General features: G+C 41.6%; 2 protein-coding genes across 2 annotated transcripts; one reads left to right on the top strand and one right to left on the bottom strand.

Moving 5' to 3' along the window:
• Window positions 1-1,257: 1,257 nt before the first annotated feature.
• On the top strand, window positions 1,258-13,736 carry YBX3 (Y-box binding protein 3). The gene is made up of 9 exons (XM_075257583.1): window positions 1,258-1,511; window positions 1,915-1,978; window positions 3,431-3,464; window positions 6,813-6,902; window positions 7,283-7,405; window positions 8,924-9,018; window positions 10,144-10,318; window positions 11,217-11,301; window positions 13,167-13,736. The coding sequence occupies exons 1-8, from the start codon at window positions 1,412-1,414 to the stop codon at window positions 11,274-11,276; spliced, it is 741 nt and encodes a 246-aa protein (XP_075113684.1). The 5' UTR covers window positions 1,258-1,411; the 3' UTR covers window positions 11,277-11,301; window positions 13,167-13,736.
• Window positions 13,737-23,498: 9,762 nt separating this feature from the next.
• Window positions 23,499-24,960, bottom strand: SYCE3 (synaptonemal complex central element protein 3). The gene is made up of 2 exons (XM_075288114.1): window positions 24,852-24,960; window positions 23,499-23,656 (listed from the first exon to the last, which is right to left on the bottom strand). The coding sequence occupies exons 1-2, from the start codon at window positions 24,958-24,960 to the stop codon at window positions 23,499-23,501; spliced, it is 267 nt and encodes an 88-aa protein (XP_075144215.1).
• Window positions 24,961-25,431: the final 471 nt, after the last annotated feature.

The following is a 25,431-nucleotide window of genomic DNA, read 5'->3' as shown; positions in this document are numbered from 1 at the left end:
GATTAACTCTTGGGATATAGGCTGTAGCTGTACATGTGTCATGTCTCCTAAGAGGCCTTGTCATGAACTGCCTATCGGTGCACATTACATTGCATAGAATTATTTCTTGACTGGTAATTCAGGTTTACAGTAAAGCAGTTTTAGATCCTGTCATTTTAAAGGGAATCTACCACTACTAAATCCACTTCTAAGGCTGGGGTCCCCACATTGCTGTACTTTGGCTATCTCTAGCACTCCTATTGAAGTGGAGGGTGATGCTGATCACCCTAAGTCTCACCCACATTCAGCCTGGCTATGGTCAGAAAGGCCCTACTGACTTTACTTCAAGGAAAAACCCCTTTAAGGGGGCGTTCTACTATGTTGGGGGACAGTAAAGGGAGCTTTATACTATGTGAGTGCCAATAAAGGCTTTATACTGGGGAGGTGGGCCCAGTCTTAGATACTCTCCTGTTTGGCTCCTATGGTGTAACAAGGGGCATAGCTATTGGGGGTGTAGTGGTAGCTGTCGCTATAGGGCCCGGGACCCTCACGGGGCCTCTAAGGTTGTTCTGCCACTTAAAATAGGCTGCTAAATAGCATAATGTAGCTATGGGCCCCATTACAGATTCTCCATTGTGGCCCAAGAGCTTTAGATTCCACCTCTGAGTATAAGATCTTGTTAGATACTTTATGATAGTTTAATAAGTTAATGTATCTTGAACAACACCTCTACTTTTCTGGTTCTGGATAATATTGCAGATTTTCACTGGGAAATATGCAACTTGCTATAGGTTCACACCTGTGTTCGGGTTTCCATTCGGGAATCCACTTGGGGACCCCCTTAAAAAAGCGGTTGCCCACGGACCCCAAAGACTGTAATAGTTTCTACTTGGTTTCCACCTAAAAAGGGTGAAAAATATGGGACTTTTCTCTCCACATTTTTAAAACTGAATGGGAATCAAAACCTCCCAGTGGATACCGGGCGCAGGTGTGAACTTGTCTAATATTGAAAATGTGCATGTAGTCTTATAACCCAAATGCTAAGATTCATCATTGTATATAGCAGCTGACAGGTGTTTTTTATGTATTTATATCTGGCATGGTAACTAATTCCAAGTGCCTTAGAAAATTGCTATGGTAGAACACAGGACACCATCATACCAAAATAAATCCTTCTACTCATACTGTGGATGAGTAATCCGATGTCATATTCCTTTAAGAAAGGAGAGAAGAGGAGGGGTGGACATTCCCCACCCTATAAAAGCCTCTGAAGGGCCATTTTTAGGGCAGTAAGATCAGTGACAGAAAGAGAACAAGACCGATCGAGGAAAGAGATCCCTCGAAATACCATCTGCAATCCTCCCTGCCTCTCCTTCCCTTCTCTCCCAAAACCATATCGCAGGGAACACAAAAACAACAAGGATTCACAGCCATGAGTGAGGCAACAGCTGAGGAACCAAAGCCCAAAGCTCCAGCAACTGAACCAAGCGCTGCGCCCCCTGGTCCAGGTGAAGTGGAGAGGAAAGTATTGGGTGAGTTGTGTGATAATAGACGTCTAGTAATCCCGTAGTGGTGTGAGTAGTAGTCATTGCACGGCAACATGTGGAGTTTCTTCACTTTTGTGAATTAAGCCTCATGCTCTTGTCATGGTCTATTTCTGGCCTGGGTGACTGACATCTGTTCAACTACTCCCTTCTAATATGCCAAATGTGGCTCAGCATAGTCCTGCCGGAGACGTGGAGACCTCCTTCTGTTATATTATACTAGTCTTCTATTTTGTAAGATTGTAATAGATTTATGTATATGTAATATCACCTGTTATATGATCTACTATTATATCACTTTTTATATGACCGATCTGAGCTCAAGATACTTTGTAGATATATAAATACTATGACACTTATGGCTATTGAAACCACTATGTTATTTTTCCAGCGACCAAAGTCCAGGGGACTGTAAAATGGTTCAATGTAAGGAATGGCTATGGATTCATAAATCGGTAAGTTTTCAGCCTGCAATGCTATTTGTCTATATCTTGGCTTAATACACCTATTCAGGGGCATAACTTGAGAAGGTGCAGTGGCGCCAGGGCCCAGGAGCCTTAGGGGGGCCCATAAGCACCGGCATCAGTATTGAGATTGCAGCTTCCATCTGGCCCATAAACCAAGGAGACCCACAGATTACCCGAACCACACTTAGCGTGCATTCACACTATGGATAGGGTGACTGATTCTGATCGTTAAAACACGTTCAGAATCAGCGCGTATAAAGCAGATCCCATTCATTTCAATGGGAGCTGGCATACGAGCGCTCCCCATTGAAATGAATGGGCTGCTTTTTACTCTACGAGTGCTCCCATTGAACCAGCTGTAGGGATAAGGTAGGGGGCCCCGGACAAAAGATTTCACTAGGCCCACAAGACTTTAGTTACGCCACTGTACCTATTATTAAAGTAATGGGTTGGAACGTGAAAGAAGCAATGGTCCTATCACTGGACACTACTACAATTCTGGCCAGGGCCCCAGGTGGTCATCACTGGCCATAACAAGACTTTCCTGAGCCCAGGCCATTTTCTGTGTGTTAAAATGAATGGGAAATCAGTAAGAAAAATATTATCTCTTAAGGACTCTTAAGTGGGGCTATACAGCTCAGTACAATCTCCAAGTTGGTTGTCATCTTAAGCCTAGTTTCACACAGCGGAATTTTTGTGGCGGAAATTGCTGCAAAAATTCCTTTTCCCTTTAATTTCCATGGGAGGCAGATGCTTTGTATTTTTGGGAGCTGATTTTGTTTCAGCTAGCGGAAAAAGGAAATGACCTACTTGATCCTCAGGGCAATTCCACCTTTACCTCCCGCTGAAATCAATGAATTAGAGCCATTGTGCCAAATTTTGCCTGGTGAATCCTGAACCAAAATCAGCCATGTAAAGCTAACCTAATAGCGCACTTATAGACATCTACTGAGTACTGTAAGCCTACAATCTTATACATGTCCGACCTTGTGTCAGGCTGAAATAAAAAATGTGTTTCCCCGCTGACAGGCACAAGACGCACATGGGCGGTCACCTCTGCAAACCCATTCAAGTGAATGAGTTTGAAAACTGACCGTCAGGTTTCTGTCTCCTGTCCGGTTTCGCAGAGCAGAAGACAGAAACTGTCCGGATTGGCTAAACCGGACACCGGGCGCAGATGTGAACCCGCCCTTATACCCACCCACGAATCGTGAGAGCTAGAGAAAAAATTCCAACTGCGCCTGAACCAGTAGACTAAGATTTATTAATGGATACAACAGTTGTAGTTGGGGAAGGTGGTGAAAGGTTCTCATTAAACATGCCGATTCCACCATTATACCAGATGAGCCATCCTTCTCACCATCTTACAACAGCCTTATGTCTGACAATAATACAAGCCTATGTAAGTCATATTTTTTTTCTTATCTATTATCTTCCTAGAAATGACACCAAAGAAGATGTCTTTGTCCACCAGGTGAGATGTAATTCAATCCATTGTGAGAGTATGAATGAGTACTGTATGGCAGAGGGACGATAGAAAGCCAATGGAAGCCCTAAGGCCCTCCAAGGATAAATTTTGGAAAGCAGTGCACATAGGATAGATTTACTATTCAGGTCTTCAGATTTCAGATTAGACCGACTGAAAATATGTCAGATTTATCACAGTGGTCCATATTAGATGATAAATCTGGTGTATCTTTACGTTGTCATATCTAGTTCATACCCCCTTAAAGAGAACCTTTCATGTCCTCTGACACATGCGGGTTTATATACTGCTAGAAAGCTGACAGTGCGCTGAATTCAGGGCACTGTTGGCTTTCCCGTTATGTGCCCCAGAGCAAGAGCTACTGTTATCTCTTCACTGTCAGAAGGGCGTTCCTGACAGTCTAGCTGGGAACACCCCTCCTGTTAAGGGGCGATCCTTACCAACCAGGCATGACACTGAGCAGTGAGGAACACCCCCCCAGTACTAGTCTATGGACGAGTACTCTCAGGAGGAACTCTAGCAGTATATAAAACTACATGTGCCCGAGGACATGAAAGGTTCTCTTTAGAGGACTTACTTTGTGGCAGATTTTTACAAACAAATTTTGGCTCACAGTGGTGTTTTTAGGTTAATCACCTTTTCTCAAGTCGCGCACCTTTTGCTGCTAAGCTTCATCTCCTTGGCAAAAGGCAAAAGTATGTCTAAAATCTTCAATAAATGGGGAAACATAAATAGCCCATGAACAAAAAAAATCTTGGACAACTTCTTTGAGGCTGAGGCCCCACGTTGCAGAAATGCACCATTTTTTTGTTGCAGATTTTGCTTAGGTTTTTTGAGCCAAAGCCAAAAAATAGCTACAAAAGGAATGGGAAATATATAGGAAGTTCTTACAATTCAACCTTCTGCTCAATCCAACCCTGGCTTTGGCTCACAAAATGTGCTTCCACAGCCTTAGACTAAAGCCCAACATTGCGGAAACGCAGCTTATTTTGTTGCAGATTTTGTTGCGGTTTTTTGAGCCAAAGCCAGGACTTGATTGAGCAAGAGGCAGAAATATAAGGGCTTTCTATAGATTTCCCTTCCCATCTGTTCTTGGCTTTGGCCTCAAAATAACGCAACAAAATCTGCAACATAAAAAGCTGCATTTCTGCAACATGGGGCCTTAGCCTGAAGGAGTTTTCCAAGAATTTTTCAATAGATTACCCATCTTTAGGATAGGTCACCAATTGAAAATTCATGGGTGTCTGACACCCGGGACCCCCACAGATTAGCTGTTTGAATCAGCGATGGTCTATTTCACTCCATAGGCCATGTGATATTACTTTAGTAGTTCACATGGCCTGAACGCAGCTTAGTCACATTCAAATGAATGGCCAGGCTGCAATACCAAAGACAGGTGCTGTACAAATGTATGTCACTGTGCTTGGTAAGTACTGATGAGGCTGCAGCATTAACCCGCATGGGTGACAGTATTTCTAATATTATCTTCTACAAATCCCCATATGCTCTATGGTTAGGATAATGATTGATTTGTCACTGACTTCATCCCTTCTGGTTAGACGTTTGTGCTGATCAGTTAGAATAGAAAACGTATCTAGTGCCAGCTCTGTCAGGCTGTAACTTGAGAAAGTCACTAAGACACAGAGGAGTGAAGGGTCAATTGGAGAAGTCACTGGGACAGTCTTGTCTTAATAGTAGTGTCCCCATGTTCCATGCCGAGAAAGCACCCAGACAATTCATCTTCCTAGCAACAGACTGAAATATGAAAACAGTAGAGTGGTATGACAATGCCATTTGTTTGCATGAGGGCACGCTTTGCCTAACTTGGTGATAAGCAGTCAGTGTGCCTGGAGGGGCTCCAGTTTTCGAGCAGTGTTCCATTCCATTTTATGGCACAGAGCCTGTTATTGCTGCTGTCCTATAACGCAGGCACCTGTTCCCTTCACATACTGCCTAGCACAGCAAAAGTGCTAAAGAGGTGAACTTTATGGTCTGAATTTTATGATGAAGTAGGAGGTGACCAGCATGTCCTGCCAATGACACACATCTTATTCTAAACCACTTGTGGTTGTACAATTTATATTGTACACATATTAGATACTGCATGACGGAATGTTCTCTCCCATGGTTTGGTTTATATATAGTGTAAGGAGCCTCCACCACCTTGTTCACTCCATTGCTTTCCAGACATTCCCACCTACAAGACATATTTTAAAGTGTAACCACCATTTTGTTTTATTTTATTTTTTTGCTATTGTTTCAGGAGGTGTTTGGTGAACATTTTTGTAATATATGTAACCTATCTAACTTTCTTTTACTAGAAAACAGGCTCTAAAATAGGCTCTTCCTACCGGTAGCAATCCTCTAACTGAGCTGTTACCAGGAAAATCCATACAAATTTGTATTGCCAGTATGTATTTGCCAAGGGGAGATGGTCACTTCAACTGGCTGTACTGTATCACTGGTTTTATGCTATCTCTGGCTGTCAGGAGAGAGGGGGGGGGGACACGTTCCTCACAGCTTAGCATCATGGCTGGGCGGTAAGGAACGCCCCCTCTGACAGTAAAGCACTATGAACAGTACTATCAGGAGGGGCGTTTCCCACAGCTAGACTGTCAGGAACGCCCTTCTGACAGTGAAGAGATACCAGTAATTGCACCAATATCTCTTCCCCCGGGGCACATAATGGGAAAGCTGAATTTAGCGCACTGTCTGCTTTCTAACGGTATATAAAACCACATGTGCCCGAGGACATGAAAGGTCCTCTTTAACCAAATCCTGGTTATATCTCAGCTGAACAAAAGATTAGGTTGTCAATTTGTCATTGGATTTACTGACTCTTACAAATGTAGCAATGTTAATGCGATACTATATAAGGGGTTTTTCAGCGTCTGGTCAGTAGGGTTCAGACTCCTCTACACCTTGTACCAGTGGCTTCAGCAAAGGATTGAGCCAGAAGCAGCTCAGCTTCTATAGAAGCAATAGGATCAGAGCTAAAGGCTCCATCCACTGTGTAGCAGTAGCACTGGGGTACTACAGCTCCGGTCCTATTACCTGAATAGGGACAGTTCTGCTTTTGGCACCGCTATTTGCCGTAACATCGGGCACCCAGAGGCAACTGGATCAGCTGATTGGTGTGGAGTACGGGTGTCAGACCCCCAACGAAGGTCAACCAAAAATTTTAACCCTAAGACCTCCAACAGCCTTGGCCCAGCTGGTTATTAACTTGGATACAACTACAGTACAATTGCAAATACTGATCTTTTATAACTTATATGTATATATGTGAAGAAATTGGGTACAATTTTCTAAACGGTTTGGTTTTCTACTTCATAGACAGCGATCAAGAAAAATAATCCTCGCAAATACCTGCGAAGTGTAGGGGATGGAGAGGTGGTGGAGTTTGATGTTGTTGCTGGGGAAAAGGTAAGAGATCTGATAAGTATTCACACTAGCACTTTGTTCTTAAAATTTGTCTTATTGAGAGAAATTTGACATCACCATTTGGGGTATACAGTTGACAAAAACTTTTTGGGGTGTCACTTCAATAGACCTCCATTGCAGCTGCAGAACACATGCTCAAATAAAATGGCCCCTTGCCATGGTAGAACTGATGAGAAAACAGGAGACTGGGGCCCTCTTTCTGGCTATTGATTGGGGTCCCAATGGTCAGGGACCCCTCTCGACTGATGACCTCTACATCTTTTTGTCCAGAATACCCCTTTAAGTGGTGTATCATGACTATTTATCATCAGCATATTTCATATAGGAACTAAATTTTGTGTTTCCAAAACCATTATTTTCAGGGTGCCGAAGCAGCTAATGTAACTGGCCCAAAAGGAGCTCCTGTCCAAGGTAGCCGTTATGCTGCTGATCGCCGTAGGTATCGCCGTGGCTACTATGGACGCAGAAGAGGACCTCCAAGAGAGGTACGTAATAGGTTATAATCATTACGCATTATCAATGTATTTTTAGTCTATGGGAATATACACTATTTCACCAACTCGACCTTCGATAGGCACTGTTCCACTGATTTTGGTGAAATTGGAATTTTTTCTCTAGCCCCCACCATTCCTGAGCAATCTGTATTGTTAGTTTCAGCCCTAAATATACTAATTATGTTCTCTACTGTCAAGTAGGCTGTCCCAGACTATATCCCCAAGCCAAGGACCAGCCACTGGACATTGGAGAGTCCAATTTGCAGGTTGAGTGCTGAAATTAACACCACCAATTTCTTGGGAACGGTAGGGAGTACGGATAAAATTGGGAGAGGTGGTGAAATTTGGAAAAGTGTATTAATAATATTGGTGCTTCCAGTTATATAGTAGTAATGAAGTAAGTTATATTTTTCATTTTGTGTTTGATCGCTTACAAGGGGATCCTTACTCAAATAAAGGGGTCACTTATGCTTTCACACCACTGTCAGGACTTTGTTGCCTGTATACATTATATGAGTTTTATTAAACCAAAATGGGCAAAGTAATGTAACTGATAGAGACGTCACACTACGGACTTCTAAATGACTGTCAGTCTCTTCTTCCTGGAAATGAACGGGTAGATGAACTAACTGGAGCAGCTGCTGTTATTGAAAGTCTAAATTTGTCTCTTGAATTTCAGACTGTGTGAGAGAGAGAAACAGATGCTTAGGATTATAAGAGAAAAAGGAGTGTGAAAGCCCAGTCAACTTGAACAACTCGGGTTACAAGCACACATGGCCAAGGGTCATGCCCACAATGACTTGTCATGTTTTAAGGGCTGGAGACATGCTGCATGGTCAACTATGTCTAATAGTATAGCCATATGTAGGAATTACTATGGATATGGATAATGTGGTACTCTCCATATAACATACCTGCGTATGTATTCACTGATAGCTGTTACCCAAGGTGTCTAGCATCGGCAGAGTGTGTATGTGAATATGGATATCGGGACAGATAGCCATTGGCTATATGAGCTTTTGATATACATAGTTAGATAGTACATAGTTACATAGTAGATGAGGTTGGATGAAGACATCAGTCCATCAAGTCCAACCTATAACTCTACAATCCCCTACAGTGTTGATTTAGGGGAAGGCAAAAAACCCCATGAGGCTCATGCCAATTGCCCCATTTCAGGGGAAAAAATTCCTTCCCTTGATATGTATAGCTTGCCTATCTACTCCTCTGGTTTCCCTTATGTCTGGGTTCTACAAAGAATCGGCAATGTAGACATCCAATAAGGACAATCTTTGTTCCAACAATAGAAGAGTTGGACTTCCTGATACATAGTAGATTGATGGTAGATTATGTTGTCTTTGATGACTCACAAAAAATCTATTATGTATGGACAGCTCCGGTTACGTCACTGGGTAGATGCTAAGAAAATTTTTGAAAAGGAACTTCCATTAATTTTAATCCAGAAATATTTATACTTTTTAACTAAAACAGCCTTTTACCATGTTATAGGGAGGTGATGGAGAGATCAAAGATGGCGCCCCTGATGCAAACCAAACCCAGCAACCAATTCGCCAGCCAGCCAACTACAGACCAAGGTATCGCAGGTAGGTTGTGTTGAGGGGCCTTGTTTGGTTGGTGATGGTACTCTGGTTATGGAGATCAAGGGAGTGTTGTCCAAATGACATAAGCCCATTGTTCTTACCAACATCCTTTAAGATGTCTTTAGTATCAATATGTGTCAAAAAGATAAAGTTCAAAATGTCATAAAGATAGTTTTTGGAAAGTGGTAAAGGCAGCGTAAAAACGGCGCTAGTGCCAATTTTTTGTTGCAATTACTGTGTAAAAAGGAAATCCAAGGTTTGCACCTCTTCTGTCTTAGACCTGGTTTACATCTGAGTTTGGGTCATTCCATTCAATAAAAAGGCCTCCAAGCAATACTTTTCTCTCTGAATTTTTCGTGTGGAAACCATACAGAACCCACTTTTTTATGCGGATTACATTTCCGTTTGGGGGTTCTCAAGTAGACTGCCCGAACAGAAACCCATGTGCAGATATGAAATGGGCCTTAGGTCTTGATAAATCTTCCCTAATATTTATGTTAAAATGCCATGACCAGGTAGAAGCCACCTTTGGCTTAATCTGTGTATTCTGTCTTTGGCGGATTTGGTCAATCTGTGTATTACATGGATGATTAGCCAATAAAATGCCGTCATATAAGTATGGCTGGCCTCAACATCCTAGAGAGATAACAAGTAATTGCGAGAGGTTTTTATAAGCTGGACCTTGGAAAGTGGCCAATCATCCATTTTCTTTATTTTTGGAAGAAATTTTATGGTGAGAAATCCATTTAGAGAGGGTCTGTAACCAGAACCCAGCATATCGTCCCAGTCCTGCAGATGGCTTAGGGTCACGTAAATCAAACTGCGTTTCCCCCTTGAGAATCAGCACCTCCGCTACTGAGATATGACTATTTTTTCAATATGCAAATTAGCTTTTTGGAGCAAAGCTGGCGTCGGGGCTTATTATTTTGTAGTAATGGACACTCCTTGTTGCTCCAAATAGCTAAAAAAAGCGATATATCTGCAAATATTTCATTCAGGTGACCCTTACCTATCTACAAGGCTGGCTCTACCCCATGCAATATAATGCTGGTTGTTATATATTTGGATTTACATAAGAAGAAACCCACAAAAGAACATTACAACAGCTATATCTATGTGTCTACACAGACCTATGACTCAGCCCAGGCCAGGTCCACCTACTGGAGAAAATGAAAACAAGGAAAACCAGTATGAGGCAGGGGCTCCAGATCAACAAAACCGACGTGGTTTCCGAAGACCTTATAACTACCGGCGTCGCCCTAACCAAGGAAGTGCTCCAACCCCGGGGACTAAGGAGGCCAAGGTATGTAAGACACAGTGTATAAGCCGTATTTAATTTCTAAGAGTTGTTATGGGGTCTTCTACACCAAGCTTACCATACATCAAAAATGCAAGTGAAATCGTGACTAGCTGAAATCTGTCCGTGCAAGCTGGACACTACGTGAACTGATGTAACTTAGGGTTGAGAAATATTGGCAAAGCCATATAACTGTGCTAATGTCTTAAAATGGCATTGACTTATAGGATTGCTCTTCTAAAAGAAGGCGATTTTTCTAGTCTAAGGACAACGGGAACAGTGACACCCTGTTGTCAATTTGTTAGTATATTTCTAGGAGGAATAACACCACAATGCTGAGTAATACGAGATGTTACAGGATTGTCGTAGTATGGGGAGTACAAGATTTTAATAAAACAGACATGCCAGGAGTAGTGACTGGTCCTCTTAAAGGGAGTTTGTAATTAGAACCAGGTATGGAGATAGGTAGGTTAGAGTCACCAGAATCAGTGTTTTCGGCATGTGAATTGGGGCCTGATTTGCCAAGATATTGTCTTTGGAAATGAGTTCTGTGATGCAATGAGAGTATTGCCACTTTCCTCTTTGGAACATCTGAAACGTCCTCATTGCCCCAAAGAGTTCATTTGTATATTGACAAAAACAATAATAACTCAACAACAGAAACACCAATTCACAAATGGAAAACTCTGCTCGATTCGTGTGACCCTAACCTATCTATCTGAGGTCTGGTGACAGTAGAATACAATAGAATATAGTATGTAACGTAGGCAGAGCCTTCCTATATTTCGTCTACTCTACGCTACAATGCTGTGTTATGTTGTGAGCTTGTTATCTTATTACCATAGTAATTAATGATGTACTCAATGCTGACATGAAAATAATTTGTCTTATCTATGTACTGTAGCCGGCTGAGGCCACAGCTGAGAAGCCCGTGCCAGTGGCTGAGAAAAGCAATGCTGTGTAATCTGAGTGACCCGATCTTCCATCATGTAAGTGAGATGGTCAGTTACAGTTACAGTCACTTCTATGTCTCTGCCCAACTCGCAACAGGACTGTACTGAACATCTGATTCATATGTCCTTACTAAAACACAAAAAGATGGATCTGATCTTCCTATTCTGTGCATATTTAACAAAAGGGACAATATAGACAATAAGCTGTGCATAGGGTGGGTGATAGCTGCCAGATCAATGATGGTCCAATTACTAGGACCCTATAATAATGCCCTGTATTCAGTATAGTTTTGGAGCGTGGAAGGAAACTAAGCAAGCAGGGATAGAACATACAAAGTCTATGTATTTGAAGCAAATGTTGTCTTTGGTCAGATATGAGTAAAGGATCCCAACGTTGGAAGTGCTCCTTAGTAATGGGTGAACCTTGCAAATATGTATGAGGTTTGCCTGCAAATGCAAACTGGAAGTGCTATTAATATACTATGGGTTATCTTCAGAACCCAGAATATAACAAGAGGAGGTGCAGATAAAAGAAGTACACTGATACTCTCAACTCCTCAGCTCTCCTGGGCATGTAGCCTTCTTTCCCAGGGTCTTTCATCCTCTTCTGGTGTGTTATCCAGTATCACATGCCCAAGGGTCTCTGCAGAGGCATTTTATTGGGTCTCAGTGGTCACATGGGATGCACCAATGTCATGAGGATTTGGTCCAGTGTTATGGCATTAGTTCACTACACAGGACTGCTGATGCATGTGATTGAACCTGGGGCATGTAACCTTGCAGAAGACACCAGAAGTGGAACTTGCAGGAGAAGGTCAGAAGCCAGGAAATTATTCTAGATGCCCAGGAAAGGTCAGTAAGAGTGGGTGCCCAAAAATCTCAGGATTCATTGGCCCCAAATTTTTTTGGAAAATTTGGAATGGACTCTGCCTGTTACAAACAGTTTGCAAATCTCTATTGCAACCAGTGAACCACCATACTACCCTGTGAATTGCACAGAGGACCTTCCACTACCTCCATCAATTCAGGTCTTTAGCATCTGTTAATATCTAATGTTCCACTGATTCCAGTGCAGTTTTCCTATAGCCCGCAAAGTTCCTGAGCAACAATTCCTGTTAGCCTAATGTGCTATTTAAGGCATACCTCCAGTCATAAACGAATATTACAGGCGAAAATAAAAAATTTTGTAATACATCTTATTAACGAGATCTGTTTCCTTCTCCACTTAAGCTGTTCTCCTGCTCCTTATCTTCAATCTCACTGCTTATTTACACTATATCCATCTCCACACTCAGCCTCACACATAGACATCTATGGAGAAAGGCGTGGCTGAGCAGAATTATCCTGCTGGCGGGATAACTGATTTATTGCCTTATTCTGTGTATTATCAGCTTCTTATCAACAACTTAGTAGTATGAAAAGGGCAAGGAACTGCAGAGTATAACAGCTGTCATTATTTGAGTAGCTTTTCTAATCCCCCTCCTCTCTTTATAAACTAATATGGAGAAAGTAACTTCCTGAAAAGTGGAGAAGAGAACATATTTCTTTAATAAGATATATTACGAACGTTCTTATTTTTACCCATATTATTAATTCATGAAAAGTTGTTTATAACTGGAGGTACGCCTTAAGCGCTATAATATCAGAAGGGTGGTGTGAGCCTGACCTCGCCCACCTGACAGTACAGAGACTAAATAGTATATTAGACACCAAAGATAAGAGCATTGATTGCTCAGGAACGGTGGGAGCTAGAGAAAAAAATTCCAACTGTGTCAGAATCAGTGGAGCAGCAGCTATTAAAAAAAACTGGACTCGTTGGATGTGGTGAAAGGTTCTCTTTAATCCAACTTTTGAGATGTAAAGTGAATGTTTTATTTTTGGTATCATTTCCTTTTTTGTAGGCAAACTATGAGCAGAAGACAGAAGAACCTTACAAGTGGCCACTAACTATTACTAATGCTAGAAGTTCTAAAGTTGCCTAATAATTAGGAGGGTGACGGATCGCCTCTTTGCTACTCAGCTTGACTGCTGCCGATTTCTGCACTGTGAACAATTGGTGCTTTACAACCTAAGCTTGCCAACACTAAATATATATATACTATTATCAAAAACTACAAAAAACCCCTTTGTGAGCATATCAATATGTGCAGAACAGATTATAAAGACTGTCAAAAATTCATTGATAAAGCCTATTGGTACTAATATGTCCCCTGAGCCTAGTACTACAATGGCTGGGGAGATGTATTGGTAAGAGAGGACTTTCCAGCTACTGCAGCACTTTGAAGCAAAGAATAGTTGATGGAATGGAAAAAAAGCTTCAGACAACCTTTGCCCTCCTAGCTGTTGCACATCTGGTGACATCATGGGCCATATAATGACCTTGGTTCACAGATACATAAGTTTGTTATTTTGCACAAGCCAAAAACAACCTTCAGATGCCTTGAAATAAAATCAATCCCTTGGAAAGATCATTATTTGTATTGGTTCATTCAATGGGGTATGATACAAAATAACTTCTTGCTCATCTTAAGAATAATCTATGAAAAGTGACCAACGTAAAATGTCACCATAGACATTACTTAAAAACAATACCATAGACTATTCAGTGCAGAAGGACAACTTCATATAACCCGAAGTGGCTGGTTACTGCATACACCTCTGTCCCTGGAGACTTCCACTGGTGAGATAAACAAAGGTAACATGACACAGAGCAGCCAGCGACTCCTGTAATGATATACCTGAGGACGTGCATTTGAATAGGGCGCTGCTGCGGCTGCTGCTGTTAAGGTGGACTGGAAGCTTCAATATCATCCGATATCATCTGATATATCACATAGTTTATGGAATCGGTGGGAAAAAAAACCCTGAGCATATTTGCGTGAAATATGTTTCACTGGTAGACTATTACGTCCTAGTTGGAAAGTGGCTGAGTTTAGCACTGAGCATATGTTGGTGGTTGATGACCCAATTTTCTGTCTAGTCCCCCAACCAGGTCATATACATAGTGAACATTTTGATGACCAGTATTACTAAAAATGTCTGAAAAATCCATTGTTGTTCTCCTATATTGGAGGTACAACTGACATGGTGGAGCGTTAGTTTGTTAGCCAAAGCACAAAAAAAAAAAAAAAAAAGTTTCCACATACAGTTATGGACGCCAATGAAAAGTCTGTAAGCAGGACCCCGTTTACCGTGTTCTATCTATAATGCTAGTGTTGTCTTATATGGTAGAGAAGCCTTTGGGCCCCCTCGAGTTCCAGGGCCCAGTAGCAATTGCTATTTCTGCAACCCCTATAGCAATGTCTCTTGTCCAGTCGATGGCCGTGACAGAAACCTGTGGCTATGGTTACGGTTTATCTCATGGACGTAAAAAAGATTGTGCATATTAAAATCCAACATGTGTGATCTTTCTTTCCCCAATGACCACTATCAAGGTCTGTTGGACTGTCACATACAGGTAAGGTGAATCCCTAATTATGTCAAAACCAGCACATTTTGACCATATTTACCTACGTATGTCCAGCATTGGTGGCTTAGATACACGTCCTGGTGAGCTTGTGACTATACACACAAACACATATAGCAAAGACATTTCTTGACAGAGTATCAGAAAATCTTGATTTTTTTTTCAAAGAATCTAGTGGGACACATCTCAGGAATCGGGATATGTCAAGCCAAGAGAAATGGAAAGGGGATCTGACAACCAGGACCCATTTATGTTGTGCATAGTGGCCATGAAATGGAATTACAGTCTCATACCATTCAATTCTATGGGATAAGACTGTAATTGTATAGTATAGCCACTATGAAATAAACAGTTTGCAATGTAAACAATGAAAACTGGACAACCCCTTTAAATCTGATATATGGACACGTGGAACAAAGCCAACAGAAAAAGCCAAGGATGCTGAAAACAAAGCCAAAATACATAGAAGTCAATGCACATGTATATGTAGCTAATAATAGAAGTATACAATGGATAACATATTTCAGAACGGTCATTCTGTATACTATATATCAGCTCCACTGGGGCATATTTAGAGATCTACCTTAAATACAATCGTCTACCTTGATCACATTACCAGTGGCGTGTTGCCAGCAAAAAAAACACAAGAGAAGATCACTGAGCAATACATTAACAGAGATGTGCCACCAGCATCGGGAAGCAACAGTTTGCAGTTTTCTCGGGAATTTTGCTTCTTCATTGAAGTCTAGAAGTTGATAGAAACGGATTTTCGGCTTCTGTTGCCGGACATCTTCAACAGCCATCTCTCCATTGGTATAATATCTATAACAATGAGTCAAAAGGATTCTGTATCCAGCCAGGACTTCCCTGCTGTACTTCGTGCCCTGGGGACATTGGCTTTGGCAGCTGCCACGGCGGTCGCCATCAAATGGTTTTTTTCACGTGACAAGGAGGAGAAGGAAGAGGGTAAAGAGTCAAAGTTTCAGTGCACCCAAGAGCCAGTTGAGGATGGTCCTAAAGGAATACTGGAAAATAATACCAAGGAACCTCAGGTCAGTGATGAACAAGGGCTGAAGGTTTTAGAATTTGACTGTTCCTCACATGGACTTTTAAAGAGTTCTGTAGATACGTCCTGCCCAAAAATTGCCTACATGAAAGGAGATGGGGAATGTTTGACTGATCATAAAAGGCTGGTACATGACGTAGCATTAGTATCCAGCAAACTGAACAACGTGGATGGTGCCCAATGTACTGTGCACGACCCAGAAGATGCATATGTTAGTATTTCGGGATTTCCTGCTACCATTATGAATGATAACACATATGATACACAGAATCCAGTATTTTCTAGCTGCTTTACCCAGACATCTTATGAAAGGTCAAAGGAACAGCAGGTCAACACTGAAAGTTCAAGCAATGGTGAGTGTACCAATGTTATGAGTGTTGAGTACCCAGGGTGCAAGAGCCAGACTATTGGTGGTGGCAACATGGCGTCTGGAATATGGACTATGAAGCACAAGGCCGTAAATGTGAGTCTGGATAATGATTTATTTAATATGAATACCCGTGAAATTAATGGAAATTATAATTGTGAGTCTGATATAAACAATGCAAATCATACTAAACCCTGTAATGACACAAACGACAACTTGTTTGGTTCAAATAGTCACAAGAATACAGAAGGCAATACCAAGGAACGTATAAGAGAAGATTCTGTGCATGCATGTGCCCCAGATCTTCCTGAACCACAGGAGAGTGTCGGTACTTTCATGAAGTCTTATAGTCCACTTTCTTATGAAGTTCTTACAAAACATCACAATACTAAACAGCGGACAATCTATACAACATTCAACGTGCAGGATATTCTTCAGACTGTAGATATAATACAAGAAGCTAAACAGATCGCCATAACCACATCCAATAATGACACTGTATTGACAAATAGTTTTTATAAAGGTCACTGCCAAGATGAAAAATTCCATTTTACATATAATAACCATACTACATACACACGACAATCCAGTATTGAGCACAAGACGTATGCGACTTCTGATAATATGCTAGAAGAAGCCAATGAGAACTTAAAATCTTCCATTGTGCGCTCCATACCAGCTTCCATGAGTGTTCCTGAAGTGTGTAAGGATGTTGATGAGAAAAATGGAAAATTCTTTTCACCAGTCAACACCCTTTATAATGATTGTAATGGAAAACACGACAAAGAGTTAATTTCAAGAGATCTACAAATTTCTGGTGGCTCACAAAGCCTTGTAGAATTGCGCTTACCCAAGGCTGATACAATGGAAGAAAGGAAAATTACAAACACAATCTCTCATCATACTAACCATGTACTACAATGGAATACCACAACTGTGTATAATTCTACAGAATATATTGATCTGATGTACCCGTTGGATGTTCAAGGACCTGAAACTTCAATTACTCGTCTTAAAGAGAAAGTTGAAGGCCAAAGTGATGTTGAAAGCTCCAATTCGCCTTCAACCGAGAAATCAGTGTCTATGTCTACCGACAGAGAAAGTAATAATTCAGATGCTGATGTGGAAAGTTCTTTAGAAAGTTCTACATCGTACAATATAACACAAGATGAACCAAACACGGTGACAAGGGAGTTCTTATGTGACACGACCACTCTCAACACATCAATGGTCACCAACACTGAGAGTCAAAGTATCAGATCAACAAGGGACAAACAAGACAATGATGTCTTCTACAACTGGCACATGCATGATGCTAACTTTGTTACCATGGACAAAAAGGAATTCTGTGCAGTCATCACTAATGGATATCTCAGTAGGTATCAGAAACAAGTAGACACTAATAATTTTGCGTGCACATCTCAATATAAGCCAGGAGAATGCCTTGGTGAAAATCAACAGACTGCCATTGCCAACCCCTACTCAAACCTTCTGGAGAACACTGTAATGTTTACTGAAGAACTGTCTAGTTGGAGCCCGTTCTCCTCAACTGATGACCAAAGTGCTTCATATGTTACAATGGACATAAGTGAACCAAATATTCTTGATACCACGCAAGCAGTAAAGAAGGACCCTTATCTATCCGAAGAAGACATGACTGTAGGCGAGTTGATGCAAACATCTGATTCCTTGCTGTCTTCATCAGAAAATCTTGATAACACAGATCCTAGTTCCAATGATGCATGTTCTGAACAGGGCTCCGTTCCATCGTGTATATCAAGTCCTTCTCATAATGAAGAAGATAAAAATCATGAAAGACTGGATACAGTAGAATCAGACGATCAACCATTTTCCAGGGAAAGGATAATGTCTGCTATTGCCGAAACTCAATCATTGTTGACTTCTGAAAGGAAGAAGCCCCTAATGACCAAGAGCTGTGATAATATATATTCTGGGCCTTCACGCCACCGATCAGCATTGAAAAGCAAAGCACAGAGCATGTTATGTCTACTTACAGAATATTACACTACAAAATTACATTCCTTGGAGAATGGACCACTTGAAGAAGTAGCAAGGGGATGTTTTATTCGTATTCCAAAGGGATTTCACAATATAGGAGAAGGTGTGAGGTTTCAGCTAACCCTTGGGAACTGTCTAGAGTTGTTAAAGATAGCCAGAAAGAACAGCGTGCCCGAACTCCTGAAGGCCGTCTATACATTGATCAGTGACAACTACCTAAACGTCCTGAAGAACTCGGCTATTTATGGCCAGTTAACAGGTTCGGAGAGAGAAAAAATCCTCCAGCTAAGAATGAGAGGTAAATTGTCTCTTTGTATAATTGAAACGCAAAGTATATTTGGCCTAAATAAAAATATCAGCCGTTCGGAGGATACGAGCCCAGATCAATCTAAAAACCAGCTTTACTCACTAGATATGGAGTCAAACCAATGGAGCCAAGTCACTAATATTCCTGAGGAGGCTTGTCTTAAAGGTTGTAGTATCTGCTCTATGCACAACTACCTATTCATTGCAGGGGGCATCCAAAAGGGCAAAAACAGCTTATGCTCCAGTAAACTTTTTTGTTATAACCCTCTAACGGACATATGGATACAACTGGCACCAATGAACCAAGCAAGGTCTCAGCTGAAGCTCGTCCCTCTCGATGGCTACCTTTATGCCATTGGTGGAGAATGCTTGCATACAATGGAGAGATATGATCCAAGGTCAAACAAATGGACCTTTGTAGCCTCCCTCCCAAAGGGATCTTTTGCTGTGGCCCATGAAGCTGCAGCCTGTGGAGGAGAAATTTATATATCAGGGGGTCATTTATTTTACAGGCTTCTAAAATACAATCCTGGACAAGATCAATGGGAAGAATGTCCTTTCAATGCCAGCAAGGGCCGTTCTTGCGACATGGTAGCCGTTGGCCATATCCTTTATAGATTTGACATGCACAAGGACTCCACTGTCCATATCTTAAAATATAACACCACTGCTAAGGTTTGGTCTGAATATACAACAACTTTTCCAAATAGCAAGGTTCCCTTTAGATGTGCAGTGTTGGACGGGACCATCTATTGTCTAAACCGGGAGACAGCAGCACGTTTTTCAGTGGAAGAAGTGATGTTTGAGTCAACCATGTTCAGCAAAGTCCCCACTAAGGGTATAGGCTACCCTTGCCCTGTTGTGTTAAATCTACAAGGATCTTTGTCTCAAACATCTGTATAAGTAGTTGACATTTATCTTTATATATACTTGTCTATTATTTCGGATCATTGTAAGTTAGCTATCTATTGCTCTACTTTGTATTCGAGTGGGAAGAAGAAAAAGGTTTCCTTCCGGGAAGCTTTTGTTTTTTTCTTGCTTGGGATTTGTTACTACATTTAGTTCAAATATCCTCGTAAAATACTGTACATCTTATAAAAATGTCATCAATCCAAGGGACTATGTACAGTGGAGCAAGTGTCCAGTCCATGGTGGTCTCCTTCATGGAGAGAGGGGAATGGAATGGCCCAAATGTAGATGTGAATCGGGCCCAATAGATGTGTTGCGTCATATCAGCATAATGTAATGATGGCTGCATAGCTTATAGGAACAGTTCAGCAAATAGTAATGTCCCTTCTCTTTCTGCCCTCCATGGTTCTAGGGCTGTGTAGTAGCACAATGAAAACATAACTAAACTTTCAATACATTTTCAGAATAAGCTGCCATGTCTGAGTACAGGAAGAGCAGTACCATTTTAAGACATTATATAACTTATATTCTGAATTTTAAGCAGTTTCCCCCTCCATGATCCATTTCTACTTCTCTGCTGTCCCCGATCTAGTGGGTGGAGACTGTTATGATGTTTCCCATAGCATATATAGAACACAGGAGATCCTGCTCTCTAACTCTCTCACTCCCTCAGAAGTCTCATAGGTTACATTATAGATAACTACTGACCAGTACTGATGTGAATTAAGCACTTTGGGTGAGATGAAAAATGTAATTTTAGCTGTGCTTCTCTTTTATTTAAACCCCCCTTTCCCTCTCCATATACTTCTATGGCACATGTTATCTGATACTTCGGTCCAGCAGGTGATGTCTGAGGGAGTGTCAGTTTATGATGGAGTTGGAGAAGTAAAAAAAGCCTGGTAAGTGGAGAAAGAAGAATTTTTCTCTGAGATCTAATACAAAGTTTCTAATATTTGCTCATTTTGGTGATTTATGAAGTTTGTTGAAATATTAGTAACAATGCACCTTAGTAACAAGTGCTCCATGGGCTGGATTATTATTATTTCTATAATAATGAAGAGACACATAAGCTGTAATGTACTAATAAAATATACTCCATAGAATCAAAGTACCCTACAAACAGACATCCTTAGCTTAGGTATGTTCTATGAATTGTCACTAGACCAGCTATCCTTTATGAACTTGGGTTATTTATTATATATATTCAGTTTGGAGCGGATATATTGTTGCTTCTGTTCTGTATTTATAACACTGCTGTAAATCATAGTAAGGGGCATTCACACGGAGTAACGCCGGGCGTGTATCACAGCCGTACACGCCGGCGTTACGGCAGACTGCCGAACACTTCCCATTCACTTCAATGGGAGCGCTCGTAACAGCGGCGTTTAATGATTTACAGCAGTGTTATAAATACAGAACAGAAGCAACAATATATCCGCTCCAAACTGAATATATATAATAAATAACCCAAGTTCATAAAGGATAGCTGGTCTAGTGACAATTCATAGAACGTACCTAAGCCTAATCATGATTTAAAAGGCCTGCTTCATAGTAAGGGCCGCACATGGACCCCATAGACTATAATGGGGTCCGTCTATTTTCTGCGCCTTGTCCGCACAAAATATGCTGAGAGAAAAATGCTGCTTGCCATACTTACAATTAAAGGGTATGGAGTATACTCTTTACTAACGTGCTGCCCAGGTTCTTTATATGTTGAATGTCAGGCTTTTGAACCAGATGATCAGAAGCAGTGCCTGGAACTTTCTTCCCTCGTCCATCTTCCTGCTGTCTGTGTTCAATGGTATTGCCTATATATCTGTAAAGTGCTGTGGAATATGATGGCACTATACAAACAGTGCCGCACCTCCTATGAAGCGACCGCTTCAGGCGGTGCTACGCCAGGGCCACAGGGAGGGCGGCATTTTTGCTGACCTAAGCCAATCCAGGACAAGCTGTCCTGGACTGGCTTAGGGTCACCATCACTGAGCGGTGGATTGGGGAGGTCGCTGGAGCAGCGCTGCTCCAGCGGCCGCCCCTCACGCAGGCAGAGAGCAGGCAGGGAGAGGACCTGCTCTCTGCCTGCTAAAGACGATCGCTCCGCTCGGCCCCGCCCCCTTCCACTCGGACACGCCCCCTCCTCCGGGAAGGGGGGGGCGCTTTCTGACGTCCGCTTCAGGCGGCAGAAAGCCATGGTTCACCCCTGTATACAATTAAGCAAAATAAATAAATATATGGGGGTTGACGGACTCCATCATTTTGATTGCAAAGCTAGCCCTCATATGTATATAATACCATTGAATGCAGGCGAGGAGGGAATTGGTTCTAATCATGTGACTTGGTGTCAGAACCAACCAGGAAGCCCAGTAGTCACACATAAAGAATCTGGGCAAAAAATAATCCACTGAAAGCTCCTTTAAGTAAATGAACCCCGATGAATAAACTGCTTTACTTTTCCTCATTACTGGTTGTATGCGGTAAATAATAAGGGAAAGCCTATAGCCAGCTAATGCTTTCACTTACTTAAAGGAGTTGTCCAGTTTACAATATCGATGGCCTATTTTTAGGATAGGTCCTCAATATTAAATATACAGGGTTACAACACCTAAGGATAGGTGATATTAGAAGCTGGGTAACCCTTTTAACTGAAAGCATTGGTAGCCCCCTCCTGGAATAAATCTACAGTGCATTATAGTACATTGTGTGGCAGCACTGAAGTTAGATGTGGAAAAAGGAAGTCTGGTTCAGTTTTGTTTTAGAAACATGTATATAATATTTTCCTGATATTATGTTACATTTCCAACATTTCTGTTCTAAACTTGAATTAAACATGTATTGAATTTTAAGACTTTGTTATTTTGTATCAGGGTAACACTAAATAGAGAGCGGATTACAGAGTGTAGACCAGCAAACTATGCGGTTTGTAAAGAATTAACAAAATATTGATGATCTGTAGAATGTTCCATCTCAGGGGTCATCTTGTCCTCTGTTTTATTGCTATAGACTGTACTTTGTTTTTTAAGACATATTATTTGTAGTTTCAGTGCTTGCGGCATGTTTGGAGTTTATTGCTTTCATCATCATATGTGTGATTATTCCCGACTGGGCTCCATGATGCTGGTTCATTTGGGAATATTATGAGCTTCTTCTGCCCCCTCATGGTTCATATTGCTCATTACAGCAGTGCAAAATCAATTGTGTGTCTTCAAGAGCTCTCACCACTCCTGAGAGCTCTTTAAGAAACACTTGCAAGGCACTCTGGGGTGCTGCAACACCGCTGATGGCAATCACTGGGTCACAGTGTCAGTGTGCAGGGACTCCCCCGAATTGGTGGCACTAATTTGTCACTTTATTCATAAATGTATGGCAGGACTAACAGAAGAACGGCACAAGACAGAGTTCTTACAAAAAAAAATGCTTGAGTTGTTTTATTACGCAGAATGTAATCCTTTACTAAAGAATACAAGCCACATGAGGGGACGGGCCCTATTTAAGAATATGTAAGGTATGAAGGGTCTCAAAGTTGTTTATATATTTACTAGTACTATAAAGACTTAAAAAGTATGGTACCAGGAAAAGAAGAATGAATCACTTAAAGGAACACTTGGCTGAAGGTATATACTATGCTGTATATCACACGAAGGCCTGGTTCACATCTGTTCATGGGTTTCCGTTTGGGGAACCATGAAAAATGGCCCAAATGCAGATTTAAACTGGGCCTAAGGAATATGAACCATGTATAGTATATGTTAAAGGGGTTTTCTGACCCAAACTGATATTTCATACTGATGACCTATCCATAGTATAAGTATACAGTATGTGATCTGTTGGGGTCTGACACCTGAACCCCGCACACATCATCTGCTCTAGCACCCTCCATGTGTCCATAGCTAGTGGATGGGATGCTCTTATACAAATAACCCCTGTCATATACAGTATAAAGTCAACATCATTCCCAGGGTGTCATGGAGAAGGTATAAAGAATTGTCATCTGTCATCTACAGAAATATAGGTAACTCACAGACTTGAGAAATTCTTTAATGAATGGAAAGTTTTCACTGAGAAAGCACAATGCTCAACACATTTTGTTGGCTCTTATAGTTCTATGGTGTCTTTTTGGTTTCCTCTAGCATAGCTTTCCACTTTTCCTTTATTTCTTCTTTACATTGCAAAAAACTTTCATCCAGTCTTCTTATTTGGTCAACCAGGGCAGGATCTTTACGTGTCGCTACCATTTCGTACATCATCCATGTAGTCTTAACTAATAACAGACAGAAAGCAGAAATAAGTAAATAAATCTAGATTTTAGCACAGCGAGAAGAGCCCCAAATGAATGGGAACTGAGCGGCAATGGCAGCACCAGGGTATTCAATTCTAACTGTACCATCTTTAGATTTGCCTTTGGGGGAGAGTCATTGGGGTCTGTGTGCTTTCCGCACGGTCTCCGCACGAGTCATGCGGACAGGAAAGTAAATTGTGAAATACTTTCCTGTCCGCATGTCCCGTTCAGAGACCATGCGAAAAGCACACAGACCCATTATAGTCTATGGGGTCCGTATGCTTTCCCTGCACACCACGTGCTAATGCGTTCAGTAGTCTATTCAGGAAGGGGGCCCCATGCGGACTTCCTGAATGGATTACCGACGCAGATGTAAACTAGGCCTAAATCCTTCCTCTCTGACGCTGGGTTCACACCAGTGTCTGGACTCCGTTATCAGGTTTCCGTCTTCTGCATGCAAAAGACGGAAACCTGTCATGCCAAGTCCGGCCGTGAGCGCCGGTGAGCGTTTTATGCTCTCCGCGGCGAAACCGTTTTTTTAAACCAGACACAGAGTACTGCATGTCCGACTCTGTGTCCGGTTTAAAAAAAACTGTTTCGCCGCAGAGCGCATAAAACGCTCACTGGCGCTCACAGCCAGACATTCAAATGAATGGGTTTGAAAGATGACTGCAAGTTTCCGTCTCCTGCCCTGTTTTGTGCATGAAACGGAAACCTGCACAATGGAGTCCCGGGCGCAGATGTGAACGAGCTCTGAGTCTCTAGTTATCCTAATATGTCTGTTTCACAAAAACACGTGTAAAAAAAAAAAAAAAAAAGCTTAAAAAAATCTGTAGAGGGAACTCAGGTTAATAAATATATAAAATGTATTAAGCTCGTTTCATATTGCCCTATGAACTCAGACACTGACGGGGCGAGAGTGGAAGGTAAGTAGGGTGATTGCAGGTTGCCAAGTGGTTTGGCAATGGCGGTATCCTTCACATCTAAGTAGTAAAGTTATAGCAGCATTTTCAAGGAATCAAGCAAGTGTTCTCTACAGCATGACAGGAGAAGCAAAAGGAGTGTCAAGTAAATGTGAGCTAGAAGAGATCCCGACCATCAGCGGAGGTAAGCTTTAAGCTCTAATGTTTTTACATATGTATTTTGCTTCAGGATAGATCCCTTATTCCGAACCTACTCGACATCTTTTCCATTTGTTCTATCATTCTTTCCAGATCCTTTTCAAGGTCTTTCAACTTCTTGCAATTCTCTTCACAAGTCTGGTTGTCTGAGTTCGCCTCTGCCATCTGGTTAAGAAAATGTTCGTAACATCAGTACCAAAAGTATAGTAGAATTGTCATTTAGTAGAATTAGGCAGAACGAATACACTGCTATATTATATATATTGTTGTTACCTTTCTGTGAGATTGTCCCTGTTTTGTTTTCTTCATTCTAAAAACTCTGTAAAACCTTTAAAGATCCGATACAATGTGTGACGTCCCAGTAGATGCAGCCATCAGGTTACCTGTGCTACATGCCAAGCTTCTCCCTGATGTCACTTCCTACCATTGATGCTGCTTCTAAAACCACCCATGGGCCCATCGTCCGTTAGGGTGGACCCATCTCCCTTTTAATTAACTTAAAGGGTCAATGTTCACAAATGCGCTCTGTTATGATGTCCGATGCGGGTCCTCACCTTGTTTGGGCCTCTTCTGGCCCATTGAATGATGTCCGCAGCCCCAGCTGAGGCGCAATGACACATGGGGCTCAGCAATGTC

The sequence above is a fragment of the Leptodactylus fuscus genome, chromosome 10, assembly GCF_031893055.1.
Source record: "Leptodactylus fuscus isolate aLepFus1 chromosome 10, aLepFus1.hap2, whole genome shotgun sequence".
NCBI lineage: Eukaryota > Metazoa > Chordata > Amphibia > Anura > Leptodactylidae > Leptodactylus > Leptodactylus fuscus.
This window is presented reverse-complemented; position numbering and strand designations above follow the sequence as displayed.